Source organism: Fimicolochytrium jonesii (assembly GCF_025526975.1).
Source record: "Fimicolochytrium jonesii strain JEL569 chromosome Unknown EV422scaffold_14, whole genome shotgun sequence".
Taxonomy (NCBI): Eukaryota; Fungi; Chytridiomycota; class Chytridiomycetes; order Spizellomycetales; family Powellomycetaceae; genus Fimicolochytrium; species Fimicolochytrium jonesii.
The window spans coordinates 363,072-380,973 of NW_026515681.1; the positions used below are offsets into that span (position 1 = coordinate 363,072).

Genomic DNA, 17,902 nt, shown 5'->3' on the forward strand with positions numbered 1-17,902 from the left:
CGCGGCTCTCTCTCGCTCTCTCGCGCTCTCTCCCGGCAGAAGTCGCTTGGACACTGCAACTCCAACCATGCATAGCCATGGACGACATAGACCTCGATATCGAAGGCACGGAGGACGACGACTCTACCGAACTATCCTCACCAACTCTACCGCAGGAACAGCCCACCGTCGCACATTCTCTGGCCCCTCCGACTGAGCTTCTAAGCCCAAATACCCTAAGGTGAGAAAACACCGTACGAAACAATCTTGGACCAACTGGACGATAACCTCGAAGATAACCCCACTTCCTATTGGTTTGTAGTGCCCAACTGCAACAACATGAGCTCTTGGGAGAACTGCTGGACCAGTTTCCAGAGCCCGACTGGCTCGATGCGCATACGGTGAGTTGCAGAATTGGGTCGTCAAAGCATCCGGTCCCTCACACATCTTCGCTGCTTTAGCAGACGTGGGGTGCGGCGCCAGATCCCGATATGGACGAACAGTCTCGGGCTCTCATAGCGTCGATGTTGGCCGAGGAGCAATTGTATCTTGGACAGGGCACGGTCGCCCTGCCAGGATCATCTAGCAGCGCGCCAAATGAAGTTGTGACTGATGCGAACGGGAAGCGGAAACGCCCTCCAACGGCGTCTCGGGAAGATAGCGCGTAAGGGCGATACTAGATTGGCCGCATACACTGAGGAGTCGGGGTATTCAATGGTCACTGTCGTTCCTGCAGAACTCGGAAACGGACGAAAAATGAGCAGGTCCGGTCTCACAACTTGAAATGGACCAAAGAGGAAGATGCCGCTCTTCGGGAAGGGATTGTATGTGTTCGGAGAACCATTTGGGATTTTCAATTGCGAATTTTTTTCCCATTCACACCTGTTTACGACGATAGGCAGTTCACGGATATGGTGCCTGGAAACAGATTGCAGCCCAAATGCGAACGAGGACTGCTCTGCAGATCAAGAACCATGTCAGGCATCTGACGGTCTACGGAGGTGTCCATTTCGAAGGTGCAGACGAATCGCAACAGACACTCGCGAAAAGTATTAGTCCGCAGATCGCAGCAACAACAGCGACAGCCGTCGCTGAGCCCAGTGATGATCAGAATGTAGAGGAAGAGGACATCGACATTTCCGGCGACGATGAGGAAGCGATGATTCCGGCAGTACAGCCGTTGACGTTAGAGCCCTTATCGGATACTGCAGAGACGGACGAGTCCGCTGATGAAGTTGGAGAGGAGGCGGTCGTGAGCCCACCGGCTGCAGCAGATATACCCGTGTTCAAACCCCCACCAGCGTCCTCGCATGCCATTCCCCTGAACGAGGGAGGACTTGAAGCGCCACCAAAGTCTCATGGAAATCGGTTTTCCTTAGACGAGCGAATACCTGTAATCACCAAATCGCCTGATATCACAAGCTTGGATGTGGACAGGAGAAATGAGGCGACGAGTCGCGACATCGAAAGGATGGAAGTTGATGAATTGATTGCTCTAGAAAACGAATCGAGCGTCAAGCAGGATAGCGATGAGGATTATGCAAAATCCTCATTGCAACAGACGGCGGACGGAGATGTTTATGGAGAGCAGTCTGTCGATCGTCATGAGTCGGGAAAGGAAGACCAGCCAGGACTGGCAAAGGCAGAATGTCAGAAATCGCCTGTTTCCGCCTCTGAAATCGTACAAGCTATAGATTCCGTCCTGAACCCTGCTGATCCGACACTACCTGATTCCGCTGCCAATAACGCAATCGACCGGGATATAGTGTCCCGGCACGAAGTCACAGCATTACCCGAATGGTTCCTATCCACACTAGCACTATCACAGGGCAAAAAGCCCCACCCGCGGACGCTACACAAAACCCCAGAACGCTACATGAAGATCCGCAACTACATCCTGAACGCGTGGGACAAACGAAAACCCAAATACCTGACCAAAACCAGCGTCAGGCCCGGATTGAAAGGTGAAGGCGACGTCAACGCCATTGGTCGCATACACGACTACTTAGAGCAGGTTGGGGCTATCAATGTGGGATGTCCGGAGAAAGGCGGGAGGAAGAACTATGGAATGAATTCTGCGAAGAAAGGAAAAGACGAGGCGTTAGATGATTTCACTGAGCAAGAAGCCGGGAGCGTATGGAACTTCATAGACGAAGGTCAACGCCGCAAACGGCGGGTACGGAACGCACAAGGCGAATGGGTGGACGAAGACGGCAACGGCGCAGCAGCATCCGATCTCTCCAAAGAGGAGCTCGAAATAGCGCGCGAAGAAGCCCGCCTCTTCGCCCTCAACTCCAAATACTTCGCCGACGAAGAGCTCGAAAAATTCGACAAACGTCTCCTCAAACGTCGCCAACGGCAACAAACCACCAACAAATTCGAGAACGGCCCCGTCTCTGACGTCCTCGGCGAATACGACCCCTTCCGCCTCATCCCCAATCGTGCATATTCCGATTCAACCCACATCCCGCCCTTCACAGTAACGGTCGAATCCAACGCCCTCATCACAATGGACTTCCACTCCCACCTCGCCCAAACCGAAATCATCGGCCTCCTCGGCGGAACCTACGACGCCCTCACATCCACCTTATCCATCCGCGACGTCTTCCCCTGCCAATCCATGAGCACGGGCGTCCAATGCGAAATGGACCCAGACTCAGAAGTCCAAGCCCGCGACGCCTTTGCACAAAAGGAACTCGACGTCGTCGGGTGGTATCACTCCCACCCAACCTTCGAGCCCATCCCCTCCATCCGCGACATCGAAAACCAGACCAACTACCAAACCCTCTTCCAGCGACACGATACGGGCGTCGAACCCTTCATCGGCGCCATTGTGTCCCCATATGACCCCGCATACGCCGCTGCGCGAAAGTCGAAGATTGGCTGGGTGCATATCTCGCAGGAGTGGAATTCGGGGCATGAGTACAGGTTGCCGTATGCGTGTGTGGTTAGCGTTGTGCCGAGCGAGAGGTTGGGGGCGGAGCTGTTTGCGGGGTTGGTGGGGTTGGTGGGGGAGTATCGGGGCTATGAGCAGTATGTATATTCATCCATGTTTCCCCCTTCTTTGTGTGTTCAGACCTCATGGCTAACCCTACTCAATCTCCCCCAGCCGAATGGACCTCTCCAAACCCTTCGCCTCCCGCCACGACCCCTCCTACACTCGTCTCGACAAACTCATCAACAGCATCGAGTCGCACGCCCAGGTCGTGGGCACCGCGGATGAGACGCAGGCGTTTGTGACGCGGCTGAGGGAGATGGTTGTTAAGGGGTTTGGGATGGGTGGTTGAGGCTGCTTATCTTATGGCGCCTGGAGTCTCCTCTGTAGCTACCATGTAAATAGCGGATTGATGATACCTACTGCTTGCCGCTTTTGTTCAAAGCGAGCGCTCTAATGAAAAACCTGGATATCTTTTTCAAGAGTATCCTCATTCGCGTTCTCGGCGACCTCGGAGATCTGAAAGCCAAAAACAGTCTTTTCGGAGAAAATTCATTCAATTGAATTGAAACCTACATACAGGAAAGGGGGAAGATATACAAGTCGTGTAAATAGATATACTGAAGCTTACGAATCCGGAGTTCATGGCGCCTTACACGCCGTACGGGTATCAAAGACACATCAAAACAAAGTAAATCAAAGAAAAAGGAGTACGCCAAAGTCCAACGAGTATACGACTGTCCATTCACAGTCCTCCAACTCAAATCAGTACCTGAACTGCTCCCTCCCCCCTTGCAGTCGTTTCTCCATCGGACCCGGCGATCGCGCGGAGGTATACATAACCGGCATACTGTACCGTCCATTCTCCGGGTTATGATGGTGATGCGGGTGCCCGAACGGCAGCGGCGGCGAAGTGGAAGTGCGGAAACCCTGCGCCGACATCGGGGGCGGATAACTCCCACGCGGGAGCGAGTTGCTTTCAACGGGGCCGCGGGAGAAGCTGCGATGGGCTGCGAGGGCGGCTAATGGAGCGTCTTCTTCGGGGACGCCGTTGGGGAGGAGGGTGATGGAGGGGGTTTGATGGTGGTCCGTGGGCATGAGCACGATGGTGGAGCCGCTTGCTGAGGAGGGTGGGGCGTCAGGGGTGTCGACGCGGGGTTGGAGTTCCTCGGCGGCTACCGGCACGATTTGGAAAAGGGGTCCGTTGCGAGAATGCGCGCGGGTGTCGATACCAAGGAATTTCGGCGTCTCGGCGCGTTCAGGGGGCAGGTCGTTCTTCATGTCCTGGGGGTTCTTGATGGCGGTGAGACCCATCTCGTTGTACTTCTTGACGGCCAACTCCTCGTGCTTGTCGGCATCGACGGCGTCTTTGGGCAGTTTGGTGAAGTAGGTGGTTTGCACGTACTTGGCGAGACGCGCCGCGATCTTGCCCAAGGGTTTTTCGAACAGGTAGTGCAGGAGCGTGGCCATGATCATCGAGCTGCCGAATGTGAATAGCACACCATCGATGCCTTCGATGCCGTAGTTGTGGACCAGGTGGATGCCGACCGGGTGGATCATGTAAAGCGGGAAAGAGATCTCTCCGGCGAAGGTGAAAAAGTTCCATGTGAAAAAACGGCCGAAGGATCGATCCCTGCAGTATAGACTGACGACGAGGATGATGACCGCAGAGCCAATGACGGGCCATTCGCCCATGTGATCGGCATACCACGACAGCGGTTCTCGCGGGATTCGCCTATGCAGGAGAATGCGCGCATAGTACGGGAAGGTGAGGAACAGTACCAACACAATCACCCAGAGCACCAGGTCCGCGGCGATAGAGATCCACTTGGAAGCAAGTTTGCTGAACTTCTGGTTGACGTTGAGTGCCTTGGGCCGCGACTCGTAGATCACGAAGCCGTATTGCGCAAATAGGTGGTAGATGAAGGCAGCCAGACTTCCCAGCCAGAACCGAGGCATGAACGGGAAGATGTGGTAGTAGTTGATCGTCCCGTGCGACGACCAGAACATTGGCACGATCCAGATGTTGATCAGAGTCAGTGCTATGAGCAGCATGATGCGGCGCCCGAATCGGTAATAAACATGGATGACTCGGTTGTGAAGACCCTTGCGATAGTGTTCTTGCATCATCTTTTCGGCCTCTCCCAAACCTGTGAAATCAGATTCTGTTAATTGAAAGGCTCGTGTGAAGGTGATGAACTGAGCGCTAGCTGGCATACCGTACGGATAGTTTGGCGGATTGGTTTTAGTACCCATGATCCATTCCCCCAGCTTGTCCTTCCTCTCAGCCATCTCGTAGAGAACGCTATAAGGGAAGATAGGAGGTAAGAACATGTTTAAAGCATTCCCACACCATGACAAGAATCACATCACTCACATGTAGAATGGCATAATAAGGTAGTATTCGAACTCTGGAGGAATGGTCCAGAAAATGGAGTTCACATCGTAGAAGAACGCATACGGAAGAACCTTGTTCCATCCAAACGCGACGTAATTCCGCAGATCGCCGTACGGTTGGTGCAGCTCGCTCACAGCCGCAATGATGACCAGAACGATCCAGTACAGGGGCAAGATTCGGAAAGCTCGACGAATAAAGTACTTGATCCACCGTACGCTGAGCCAGGGCACAAGGATGCCATTCTCGGACCATTTGACGTATTTGGCATCAGGGGGCCGTTGCGGTTCCGTGAGGGATCTGACAGTGAGCAGGAACGCGGAGAGGACAAAGAAGAAGAGCACGGCTACGTTGCCCATCTCCTGCAACGCTTCCCAGCCGTTTAGGTACATCATCGCACCCGTGCCTCCCGTCAAGTGTCCTGCTACGACTCCAAGAGCAGCGACGCCTCGAAGGCCGGTGAGACACGGAACGTTGAAGAAGACTGCGCCTTTGCGCACGGGCTTTGTTTGTAGTGGGGCTTCTCCATCGTTGGCTTTCTTTGGTTCAGGAACGTCAACCGTAGTCGTTACCTTATGGTCAGGTCGCGTCGCCATCGCTGTGACATTCAGAGGGGCGGCCATCCGGGAATTCTCTGACAGAGATAGAAGTGGAACGTAAGGCTTTCGTTTCACACAGCGGAAGAGAAGTGCTGAAGACCGCGAGGAAGCAAGCCACGACCTCGGAGCCGGCCAATCCAACGTTGCGTGCTCATATGAGCCCATCACCACATACCTGTCATGCGTCCTGCTTCTGTAACCCCAAAGAATAAACCTTCAGCACGTTGGATATCAACGACCTTCCAAAACTACTGGGATTCTCCAAAATCTCGATAGCTTTCAGCGCAGGGAACAATCAAGATAGATGCTTGTTGAACCCCTCAAGAGTCCAGACCATGGCACGTTCCTCAAGTCGTCCGTCGTCCATCGTTCGTTTGCAAGGACGGGCAGGGAGAAAACGGAGGAACCAGCCCGCGCGCGGGAAGGGTTGGCGAACCCTTCTGAGGCTGGTTCTCGCATAACGGCGTAACTGCGGTGACCGTCAGAAAAAAGAGGGTTGGTTGAGCGCTTGCGGTATATGATGTTATTTGAGCGTGGGCCAAGGGACAAGCCTCATCCGCATGGCCCATGCGCAGAATCCAGGAGATATCGATATGGCCCTTGGTGGATGCCTGCCCTCGTCCCGCTCTTTTTGCAGAGCAAAACGGCCAATGCGCGCACAAAGCACTTCGCAGGGATTCGGAGGCGCGGGCGAGGAGGTGGAACTGACACCCGAAAGTGTTCTTGGGTGGGTAAAGAAAGGTAAAGCGGCATCGTCGTCGTTCTCCCATCTCGGCCAAGATTGGCATTGGAAGTGTTCGGGATCGAGCACACAACAAAGAGAACACTTCGTCAAACCTAGCATATCGGCAACATTGAGAACATAGTTGACCAAAGGAGCAACTCCAAGCACTACCACCAATATCACATTCTGACATTCTTCGAAAAGAATCAATACACATAACCGAAACGACAGTCAAGATGCGCCATCCAGTAACACTCATCCCACCATCCCCCACCGTCCTCCTCCTCCTCCTCGCCCTCCTCCTCACGCTGCTCAACCCAAGTTCCGCCTCCCCCGCCCCCCGGCCCCTCCCGCAACAACACACCTCCCCCAACGACCCGCTCCCCCAAGACCCGGGCCCACCACCCAACATCGACTGCATAGTCCAATGGTCCGACTTCTCCTGCTGCGCCAACAACATCAAGACGAGCAAAGGGACCGTGCTCGTCACTGCGAGTGGTGAGGGCAAGGTGTGTCCTTTGACGTTGAGTCGGACGGAGTATTGTCAGGTTGGAGACGCTGATTGTGGGCCTAATGGGGGCGTGAGGGCGGGTGTGGGTGGGGTGATGTATGCGATTGTGGGGGTTGTTGTTGTTGCTTGGGTTTCTTTGTAGGCTGAGACGGCGTAGTCGGACATCGCATGTCTCCCATGTCTTCCCATGTCTTTCCGATAATATTTGTAATTGTAGATGATGGAATGGTCCCCGTCTTCATGTATTTGTATTTAAAGCCCCCTGCGAGAGGAATCAATCGATCTAAACTACTCTACACCTACGCTCGATTTTTAATTTACTACACTACTGCTCTTGTAAGAGCTATGCCTCCGCTCTACAACGCATCCTTGAGCTTCTGATACATCTCCTCAAACCGCTGCTTATCAGCGGGCCGGATGCTCTTTTCAGCCTTCCAGTACAGGGCAGCGGCACGGTCGAGGTCGTTAGCGGTTTGTAGCTCGAATTTGATGGAGAGGAGCCATGAGTCTGTGTGAGGGGGAAAGCGAATAAGACGTCAGTGATCCGATGAGATGGGGAATACTTAGATAAACTCGCACAATGCAACTCACCAGCATCCTTCTCATCAATACCCACCAACCCTTCCCACACCCTCCTAACCCCCTCCAACGCCTCATAATCCACACCTTTCTTCGCGGCCCCATATCTCCTCACCTCCTCCTCCTCCTCCCCATCCTCCCGATCCCGTCCCCGTTTCCCGTCCCCCTTCTCCATCTCCCGCAACTCATCGGTCTCCAACTGCGCCCACGTCGCCCAAAACCTCTTCGGTCGCGTTTTGATCTGCGACAAGTGTTTTGCGACGCGACGGACGGCGGTGATTCCGCCGACGCGGTGGGCGAAGGTAAGGTATTGGTCTAGAATGGTGGCTTCGTGGGCTGGGCGGGTGTGTTGGAATGATGCGAGGGCGCGGTTGAAAAGGTTCTGTTTGTGGGTGGGGTCAAGGAGGATGGCGCTGGTGGATGAGTCGTCCGATTGATCGTCGTCGTCGGAGTCAGCATCCGAGGTGTTTGTGATGACGGGGTTTGTGGGCGTGGAAATCGACATGGTGACGAAGCTGAGGTAATGGGTCCACACCTGGGCAAGCGCGTCGGGATCGGTGACTTTTCTAGTGGCCTTTTCGTATGCGGCGACGATGGAAGATCGTTCGTTGGAGGGTAAACGGGGGATCAGAAGCAGCCATAACTTCCCGCTCGTCGGGATGCGTTCGAGTCCCCTTCCGAGGACATCGACTGATACAGACGGGGACTCCGAATCTGAGTCCTCGACGTGTAAGGTCCATTGTATGTACAGTTCTTCAGATACATTGTTTGTCGACTCCGCCTGCGCAAAGACCTTTGACAACAGACGGGATAAGTACAGCTTCAAATTGGGCTCATCGGATAACTGGTACTGCCGTTGCAAGAACACCGCATACACGCCGTACACCTCCGGGTTAGCGAGGTCCTCCACAGCCGCCTGGAACGCAGTAACGGCGGCTTTCAGAGCAGCAGGGTATGCCGGGCTATCCGACTTGACACCGTATAATGGTCGCTCAGCCAGAACCCCTCTCGCCATCGCATTTCTGCCGAAATCCCTCTCCAAAGTGTCCAGAAGTTCCTTCTGCCCTTCGGTCGTCTCTGGAAACTCTTCGTACATTTTCAAGAAGGACAAGCGGAAATCGAGGTCATTCGGGATCGTCTGTATCGCGTTTCGGTAGATCGCTCGTGGGATGAGGGTTTTCAGCAATGCTTCCTGCGACGCGGAGAGTTTCGACGCCAGCATGGGCGCCGTGTCGGACGAGCTGCCTTCTTTGGCTGATGCGGAGAGAGTGGTATCCTTCTGTAACGAGCTCTGAGAAAGACCGGCCTCCTCCTTCAAATCTGGCAGATCCACCGATTCGACTTGAGGGGCTGCGGTCGCTTGGGCCTCCTTCACAGCCCCCTCTCCCGTCTTGAACAGCACCTTTCTCCGCTCCTTGATCTTTTGCACCCACAAAAGCTCCAACTTGAAGTACTCCATCCATAGCTTCTTGCTCTCCGGGTTGATACGCAACCCCCGCTGCAACAACACCCGTGCGCTCGACATATTGGTATTATCCTCGAACTCCCACGCGGCCGCCATGATCCAAAACACATCGTAGGTCGGATGCAGCTGGATTGCCCTCGCAAACACCTTCCCCAACGCCTTTGAACTCCGGCTCGCTCTGCACCAGTCGAAATACTGAATCCACAGCGTCAGGTCGCCTGCAAACCGCTTGAGCATTTTGTCGTAGAGGCCGTGTATCCGCCGTGTGATAGAGTAGTCGGAGAGACCGCTGGTTTTGATGCCGAGTTCGATCTCCTGTGCTGTTGGCGGTTTGTCCATTCCCAAGCGCTGCTTTCGTTTCCTTCGTAACCGTTCCAAATTCTCTTCGTAGGCGATATAGCGGAGGAAATCGGCTTTAAGGGGGATGATACGGTGCACTCGGTATTCGTGCGTTGTCCTCTGCTTCACGATCGCTTTTATCTCGTGCTGTGGACGGCCTTGAGGGTCAGCTTTTCTGGCGAACCATGAATTGGACTCAGTCGCCCACATACCGGTTGGAATATTCCCCTCTCCTGCAAGTCCTCTAACTCCGGGACCATCTTCTCCAGGTGGTACTGCACCTGTTCCGCCATGCTGAGTGGCTCGCCTGTTCAGGGCCTGAAATGCGAGAGTGCTTTGTGTTTGAGAAGGACGTTTGAGTGCAAGTGCTGAGTTTTTCGCAGGAGCCCTTTCGCTACTAGAAACACACAAGCGTCGGATTAAATTTCCAAAGCACGTGAAAAATATGTGAAGGCAGAAAGCAGATTAAACAACTATGCATTGACATGAAAAACCCTCTAGAGGCCGGCACGGAGCACAGACCAACAACGTCCTTCTTTCCTCACACGGCCAAATCACGTGCAAACTACTACACTCAATTTAAATCGGTGGTCACAAATCACAAGCCGCGCACATATCGCGTGACGGATTCAGATCGGGGGGAACTTGTGCGCCATCTCCGCTTTCGGCCTTCTGCAGAGGCGAATGGCAAGTTGGCAACCGTGAGGAGAGATGAGAGGGGTGACACTTGCAATGAAGCTGGCCCACCGGCGAGGGCGTGGGGATATCTGCGCGTCGTGGGACGCAGGCAGAGGATTGGGGGCCAGGTGAAGCCCACCCCGAAACCCCCCGTCGATCTTGGGGTGCCGCGAGTGACTCATGGCTGTACGCGGGCCCATGAAACGAATGAATGGATGGATGCACATGCAATGATGCATATATACGAGACCCGTCCCACAAACACCATCCAACCGCTGTTCGGGCGGCGATCAGAATCAGAATACGTAACCTCAGAGTTGGCTTGATTCATCGAGTGGGTTTCGGGGCCGAGAGCCGGATTTCGAAGCGATCGATGCTGTCCACGGGGATATATATGTGCCAAGCATACCAATGGCAAGCCGTTTTGGCCGAGTCATCCTTGTTTACGGGCGAGCAAATGGGGTAAAGTTAACGTTTTGGTGGAGCTGTGCACTGTGGGAACATGTATGTGAGGCTAGAGATGTGAATCTGCTGCAAGCTGTTCGTCAGCGGTCATCGGTGGATCACCGACACATGGGCGCGAAATCTCCACCGACCCGATGAGGGGATCAAGATTCAAAAGATAGATTTTGTCTAGCCCTTCCGTTTGCCCCATTCGCATGTGTGTGTGCGAGCCCATGCGCACGCTGATTGTGCGCAAGCAGGGTTTCACAGAGAAAAATCAGAGTTATGACATGAGAAAATTACGCTTCGGCATCAGGACTATGATGAATACTACAGTATACAGCACAATCGATATCTTTTTTAGTTGCCCTAAATATGATATGGTGGGCACGACAGACTTCGGTCGGCCCTGCTCTTTCGTCCCGGACCCATCACCTGGCCTTCCGGAACACGAACCCTTCAGAACAAGCCTTCCTGGGAACAGCGTTCCCATCTCTTTACGTTGAATCAAGCCAGCCGGAGCCAGAGCCAGAGCCTGGACCCTCTTTTGGCAAACAACACCACTCTTTTAGTCGATACCGCCGATTGTGCCTGTTATTGTGCTTATCCGCCCGCGCCTATCACTTCGACGCGTATTTGTTTGCAAAGGGGTCTTTTCACGCACACAAAGGCTTCGCAAACTTCCTTTGCTCACCTCAATTCCGAGCAGGGGGTTCACCTTATTTGTAACCGTCGCCCTGGTTCCTTCTTGCCCCCCCCACTGACCAACAAAGGGGGACCCGCCGCTGCTGGCAAAACGTACTATCGAGGGGCGGGCGCAGCGGAATCGAGAAAAAGCTACCGTCGTCCGGAGCACTCGGAGGAAAGACACATTACCCTTTTGGGGGAGACACCGCCATTTTTCTGAAATTGAAGCATACATTTTTTCGGCCGACCCTCGACCAGGTATGGTAGATACCGCCCGAATGAAAATTCTCGAATTTCCATTCGGTCATTCGGACGGGACATATTCCCCAGGAGTATCCACTTACGGTTAACCTTCTAAGGTCAATTATCGCATTTCCATTCAGGGATTAGGAAAAACGGAACTCGCTAAGCCCTCGCAAGGCGCGCCAGGGCAGTCTAGACCGATCGAAACCTCCTCGGACACAGAACGCATCTACCCCATTGTTCGCAGCACCACATCGCTGCACGCGTTTACTGTTGACGGATTAGCCCTGCGGGTGACACTAGATTCCAGCCTACCTTTTTAGCTGTGCAGTCGAGCGTTGGAAAGCGTTCGAGGCTTCATCACAACTTACGGGCATTCCTAGCCCGTGTTCTCGACTCCAACCAGCCATCGCCGCCACGAGCGGGAACGGTGATCTGGCCAAACAACGTGCGATCGTCGATCTGTTGGACCGCCTAAGATCTTCAAGGATACTTGAACCCCTCCCCTCCTGCGCAGAGTGTCTAACATTTCGGAGCCATCGGCCTCTTGAAAGCGAACCCTGTGCCTGACTTTGTACTTAAAAGTACCGTCAAATCACCCATGCACGCGGACTCGTCAAGCCTGCGTTCTCGCCTATTCCACGATACCATTTCACTATAGCGAAAAACCCTCCTCCCTTTACGCATTCGTCCGTAACGACAGCGTGCTCGGTCAAATCAGGAAATCAAACCCCTTCCGACGATCCTTTTGTGACCCCCGGCTCAAGTGCAGACGCATTTCGGTGATCTCCACATCCATCGGGCTCGGCCATACCGCCTGCCACTTAACCCGTGGCCCTCCACAGCTACACCTCGGCCTGTCGATCTTGCAGAGCTTTCCCACAATCCTTCGGCCATACATCGACCCTTCGTGCATTGTACCTACCCAAAAGCATACCCTTCGGCGGCTTCTGCCTTCCACATTCCTCGTAGTTCCGACACTTCGACGAGGCGCGACCTCGACCCTTCCATACGTTGAAAGCTTGACGCGTGTTTCGCCACGTCAATCGGGCAGTACTATTCGGCTTCTCGACGTCGTCTCCACGCTTCGTGCCGAACAAGTCCCCTGCCTCCACATTAGCACCTTCCCCGCTCTTGACGAAGTGAATATAAGCGAACCCATCACGGTCGTACGAATCAGTTTGTTTCCCCCGAGACGCGTCAGCGTTACATGCGCACCTCGCCTTCGCGGACAGCCGACCTGTGTTTCGACCATCCAGATTGATCCCTTCGAAGGAGCGCCTTCCTCACTGCAAGCCACACTCATCCTATCCCTCATCCGCTATCCCTCATCCTATCCCTTGAGGTAATGCATACCTACTTCCAGTTCGTCTTCGCCCTTTGAATGCATCCTCCGTCGGGATCCGTCGGCAAAGTTGTTGTACAGCAGACGTGTCAGTCAGATTCTGATCCCTCCTCCTGATCTCTCCCCCCCATCCTTCCATGTAGACATACTCCGCGGACGGAAAGGGCCATGACTTCGCGGACGACATCACCGCCGGGCCTCGGTGCGCCCATCCACATGTCGCCAAGTTTTCCCATCACCGCCAACGATGGCGGCAACAGCTTCTGGCGTCGGCCACACGGTGACGTCCCTTCCGGCACGGCATCGTCCGGTAGTCTAGACAGCCCGTACTCATATGCGGACCGCGGGACAAGCCGATCCATCTTCCCTGCGCGTGCATCCGACGTCGAACCGCCGCATGCGTTGAAGGTGTATGAGCAAGGCACCCTGAATTCATCGTACATCCCAGCAGCAGCAGCAGCAGCAGGGTCGACGTCGTCGTCCTACCCGGGCCAATACCGGAACCCGTACGCGCCGTATGATCATCAGTCGACGAGCAAAGGCGGCTTCACCTGGCAGCAGCATCAGCAGCAGCGCACATCCACACCATACCCGTCGCTGCAGGGTCCGCCGTCATTGCTTCGGACCCCGCTGGCGACGCCTACAGAACCGCAGCCGCATCAGTATGTCGGGTACTCGCAGGCGGCCCCGTCGCAAGCACATTCGGCGTACCGGTTCCCGCAGGAGTTTGCATCCCAGCCGCCGCCGCCGCAGCAGCAGCAAACAGCCTATATGCAGCAACCAGCGACGGTGATGGCCAAGCACACGCAGCAGTTCTATGGCAGGTCGGCGCCGTCGGCGGAATGGCAGGGTCCGGCGGATCCAGACCTGGCGTTCCGTGCTTCGCGGCGAGACTCCGCGGGGTACATCCATTCGCAGGATGGACGATCGCCGGTGAAAGGTGGCGGTGCGGCGGCCAAGTCGATGCCGAGGGGCAAGGAGAAGGATAGTCGTCGGTTCGTGTGCAATGTGGATAATTGTAACAAGACTTTCAATACTTCGTAAGCAGACTCTCTCTGAGATTGTGATCGATGACAGCATCTCATGTCTCGCGTTGAGAGGCATATTTGGAAAAGGTTACTGACTTACTTCTTTCTCTTCTCCTTTATAGAGGTCATCTAGCCCGGCACATCAAAACCCACAGCGGCGAGAAGCCCTTCAGCTGCCCCATCGGCGACTGCATGTCCCGGTTCTCCCGCCACGACAACATGCTGCAACACTATCGCGCACACACCCGCAAACTGCGTCTCGCAGCAGAAACAATCGACGGCGCCAACGGCCAGCGCGGACTCGCCAGCCCGGAACTGACACCCTCGTCGGCGGGCGAACACAACGGCGCGCCTTCCAAACGCTCGTCAACATCAGATGGCGTTCCGAACGCCAACGCCAACTCGGGAGCAGCGATGCCCGCCCTGGTCACCCCCGCGAGCTCCACAGACAGCGTCAACACCGACCCCGCGGCGTCGTCATTTATACCCCCAACAGGCTACGCCTCCGCGTCCAACGCGCTGACCAACGCAGTCTCGGCCCTCGTGAACACCAGCAACCCGCCCCGTGCCGCCGGCATGCCGCGCCGCATGTCGACGCCCGTGCTCATGTCCTACGGCAATTACGCGGATGAGTATGCGCGGCAGACGGGTGGCGGGTGGATGAACAATGCGCCTGCGGCTTCTGCGGCTGCTTATGCGAGTGATCCCCGGACGGCGCAGACGGAGATGCGCAACCCGGGTGGTGCTGTGTACTGGGGCGGGGCGGTGTATCGCGGCGACGGCGGGCCATTCCCAGGTCAGGAACCGACCGGGCGACGAGGGGCAGAGCCAAGCCGCGGCCGCTCCATGTCCTTCTCCACCGTCTCCGCCAACGTCCTCCAACCCAACCGCGAGCAGACCGTAGCCGCCGACGGCCAGGAGATGTGGGCGTACCCCATGAACGTCGGGACAACAGGCTCAACCTCCCGAATCGTCCCTCAATCAACCGACACCTGGCCAAACACCGCCACTCCGATGCAATCCGACCCCCACAACCCCGCTCATTTCGCCCCACCCTACGAATACCGCACCTACCGCGGCGACCCGGCCCCCGACCCCGCCGCAATGGACGCGCTTGCCCGCCGCCGCGCTTCCATCCACGTTATGGGAACACAGCCGGCGGCGGCGTCGCCTGTATACCCGATGCGGTCGCCGATGGCTGGGAATAGCACGCCGGGGGTGGTGGGTGAGCGAGCGGTGGCGCCGACGTTGACGGCGGGGTTTTCGGCGTACTCCATCGGAGGCGAGGCGAGGGGGGTCGAGGAAGGGCAGTTCCGTTAGTAGTTTTCCCCCGCTGGATATTGCCGGGGGTGTGTGTGTGTGATTTGTACAATTTCCCCTCTTTTTTTTTTGTGTTTTTTGGACGACCCCCCCTTTCGTTTGACGATACCGGCGGAACAAGTGCGGAGGGGGGAGCCGGTCTTTCTCAACGGGTCGCCTCTCTCGTTCTTGCGTTCCCAACCAACCCAAAACCTCATTCAGTGAAAGCCCCCCCCCCCCCCCCCCCCCCCCCTCGCGCGCGCCACACATCTCGAAAGAAAAGCTTAGGCCCCCCTTGTACTTTCCCGGATTACCCCCGCAACGCCCTTTTCGACGTTCCCCCCCCCCCCCCCCCCCCCCCGCCCGCCCCTTTATCGCAAGACATGTTGGCCCCTTTGTGACTTACCTCCTCCCCTCCCCCAACCCGGGTTTTCGCATGGATCTGTCCCATCTCTGCTCTTCCCTTCACATCCGATGCATGGGGGATCCGACGCATGGGATCCGATGCCGATGCATCCGAGGGCGGAACACGAAACCAGGACTCTATACCTTCCCTCCCACCCTTTCTTTTCCCTTTGACCCCCCCCCCCCACTGGTGTTTTTTTGAAACTCTTTTTTGTCTCGTTTCTTGTGTATACTTGTTCTTTTGACGTTCGTTCGGTTTGGGTTGGGGGAAATGAAACGACAAAAACCAGTTTTTTCTGCTTCGAGTTGGGTGGATGGGAATTGGACCATCGCCCCTATATCATGGGGGGCTGCATTTATAGATGCATATGCGGGGTAAGGTTGGGCTGTTGCGCACGCGATGGGGCTCGCAGACACCCAGGACGCGTGGGTTCGCGCTTTCGGACTTCCCGTCGCACACGCGCCGGTCAACGACCCCGAGGAGGTGGGAGCGTTCCAGAGCGGTGGAAACTCGAAGAGCAGAACGCTGTTCACACCACCAGGAGAGACGCTTTTACTGTAGTACAACGTCAAGCGTTTCGGCAGTCTGCGCAATATCCAGATCCAGCTTCACTTCCTGAGCTATGCCGGATGCCAGGAACCGTAAAGGCCAATGATGGAGGGAGGCGTTCGCGGTGCAAAGTGTCATTTGTGTGCCGTACTGTGAACGGACAAAGGCTTTATGTACAAGGGAACACCACATTGCGCACTCTCGCTCGATACCACATCCGTAATCTACGCGTTCAAAAGAAGAATTTGGGGGGAGCGGGTTGGGGGAGAGCTTGGAGGCTGGGCTCTCCCCATAGGGCAACAGGGGGAGAGGTAAAGGGGACGGAGAAACTCTGGAGGAATCATGGAGACCGACGGTTTTTCACTTGGAGTGTAGGATTGCACGCATGTATGCGCAGAGATCGAGAGCCGTAATGAACCAAAATACATCCGTTCATGGCGTTTATGAATGTGCGTATTTGGCTGTCCAGTCGCGGGCTGTGTGAGAGTTGGGAAACGGTCAAGAGTCAGTATCAATGCACACTTTGGTATCCAGACTCCATCGAAATAAACCCCTACCAGTAGCAATCGCATCCTTCTCATTCTCCTTCCAATGCTGCGCGACGTCGTTCGCCAGTGGGTCGTCCGGGTTGGGCGCCGACAGGAGAGCTTGTATGGACAGGAGAACTGTGCGGATTTGGAGAGCGGGCGACCATTTGTCTATGTGTGGGAGGAAACAGGGTTGGCGATTAGCGCATCGTCACATGCGTTGTCTTTCATGGATCATTACCCTTCAAGATGTCCAAGCAGATACGCCCCAGCTTGTCGATATTCGGGTGGTAAATCTTTGTCAAGAACCGCACTTTTGGTGGTGCCATGGGGTACTCCTCGGACAAGAACAGTTCAAGCTTGAAATCTCCTCCTGGAAGTCGGAAGAAACGATCATCGCATGAGTTCCGGAACAAATTTCAGTACGGCTCCATTATTTTCATTTTCATAGCGCCATGGCAGTCCACCGCGCCTTGCGATCCGAAATCCTTGATGCCTTCAGATCCTCAAATCCGGGTCCATCCTGTTCTTGTCCTTCCCATCCTGCCCACCACCGTCCGAACCAATTTCCCCCTGCTCGTTCACACACCTTCGAAAGGGGACTGCTGTGGCCCGGAGATAACGACATCAAAGTAGCGCAGATTATCGTCGTGAGGTGTAGCGCTGATACCCGGTGCTGGCTCGGCCATCAGCCGTTCCGTTTCCTGTTTGTGGTGGGGGATGGGGATGTTAGTAGACATTCGGACGTGATCTGTTTTACCGTCGTTGTCTGTTTCTTAGTTCAATTATAGGAACCCCTGAAGCAGGCCAGGTATCCAGGTATCGCCGAGCAGGGTATCCCCCCACTCCGAAAAGGACCTCGAACAGTCACATCTTGGAAACCACCACGACGGCCACCCGAACCATCACGGAGTGCAGGCTCAGTCCGGCCTCCTGCATTCCCACCACCTCCAAACTATTTTGTTTCTCACCTTGACAATACGCTTTGGAAGAGCCATGATTGTTCGTGTTGCGGTTGAATTTGGAGGAGTGGGTGGCTGTTCGGAAGGTCCTGTCTATCTGTTGGGCGTGGGAAGATGGGCAGGCGGGTCGTCCACATCCGCCTCATCTTCTTCAAAAAGCACATATAAATGGAGCCGCTGGCACGTGACAACTTAAACTCGGCGTGGG

The 17,902-nt window shown here is 55.3% G+C and overlaps 6 protein-coding genes across 6 annotated transcripts; 2 read left to right on the forward strand and 4 right to left on the reverse strand.

Annotated features, from left to right (window-relative positions):
• Positions 1 to 461: 461 nt before the first annotated feature.
• Positions 462 to 3,266, forward strand: EV422DRAFT_497153 (SWIRM domain-containing protein; the record flags this gene model as incomplete). The annotated part of the gene is made up of 5 exons (XM_053067927.1): positions 462 to 625; positions 716 to 807; positions 882 to 1,261; positions 1,427 to 3,012; positions 3,089 to 3,266. Coding segments are annotated over 5 exons (2,400 nt in total), but the record flags the coding sequence as incomplete, so codon positions are not given.
• Positions 3,267 to 3,440: 174 nt separating this feature from the next.
• Positions 3,441 to 6,172, reverse strand: EV422DRAFT_81926 (acyltransferase family-domain-containing protein). The gene is made up of 4 exons (XM_053074434.1): positions 6,084 to 6,172; positions 5,292 to 5,943; positions 5,134 to 5,219; positions 3,441 to 5,064 (listed from the first exon to the last, which is right to left on the reverse strand). Exons 1-4 carry the CDS (start codon positions 6,088 to 6,090, stop codon positions 3,680 to 3,682), a joined length of 2,130 nt encoding a protein of 709 aa, XP_052924962.1. The 5' UTR covers positions 6,091 to 6,172; the 3' UTR covers positions 3,441 to 3,679.
• EV422DRAFT_82015 (uncharacterized protein) lies at positions 6,162 to 7,295 on the reverse strand. The gene has a single exon (XM_053074435.1). The coding sequence runs from the start codon at positions 7,090 to 7,092 to the stop codon at positions 6,256 to 6,258; it is 837 nt and encodes a 278-aa protein (XP_052924963.1). The 5' UTR covers positions 7,093 to 7,295; the 3' UTR covers positions 6,162 to 6,255.
• Positions 7,296 to 9,915, reverse strand: EV422DRAFT_81924 (U3 small nucleolar RNA-associated protein 6-domain-containing protein). The gene is made up of 3 exons (XM_053074433.1): positions 9,739 to 9,915; positions 7,735 to 9,673; positions 7,296 to 7,651 (listed from the first exon to the last, which is right to left on the reverse strand). Exons 1-3 carry the CDS (start codon positions 9,817 to 9,819, stop codon positions 7,500 to 7,502), a joined length of 2,172 nt encoding a protein of 723 aa, XP_052924964.1. The 5' UTR covers positions 9,820 to 9,915; the 3' UTR covers positions 7,296 to 7,499.
• Positions 9,916 to 13,091: 3,176 nt separating this feature from the next.
• Positions 13,092 to 15,271, forward strand: EV422DRAFT_568143 (uncharacterized protein; the record flags this gene model as incomplete). Its single annotated transcript, XM_053072615.1, has 2 exons — positions 13,092 to 13,963; positions 14,074 to 15,271. The coding sequence occupies 2 exons, from the start codon at positions 13,092 to 13,094 to the stop codon at positions 15,269 to 15,271; spliced, it is 2,070 nt and encodes a 689-aa protein (XP_052924965.1).
• Positions 15,272 to 16,314: 1,043 nt separating this feature from the next.
• Positions 16,315 to 17,797, reverse strand: EV422DRAFT_531956 (ubiquitin-conjugating enzyme/RWD-like protein). Its single transcript, XM_053070500.1, has 4 exons — positions 17,322 to 17,797; positions 16,974 to 17,105; positions 16,763 to 16,903; positions 16,315 to 16,681 (listed from the first exon to the last, which is right to left on the reverse strand). Exons 1-4 carry the CDS (start codon positions 17,470 to 17,472, stop codon positions 16,647 to 16,649), a joined length of 459 nt encoding a protein of 152 aa, XP_052924966.1. The 5' UTR covers positions 17,473 to 17,797; the 3' UTR covers positions 16,315 to 16,646.
• Between the last annotated feature and the right edge of the window lie 105 nt (positions 17,798 to 17,902).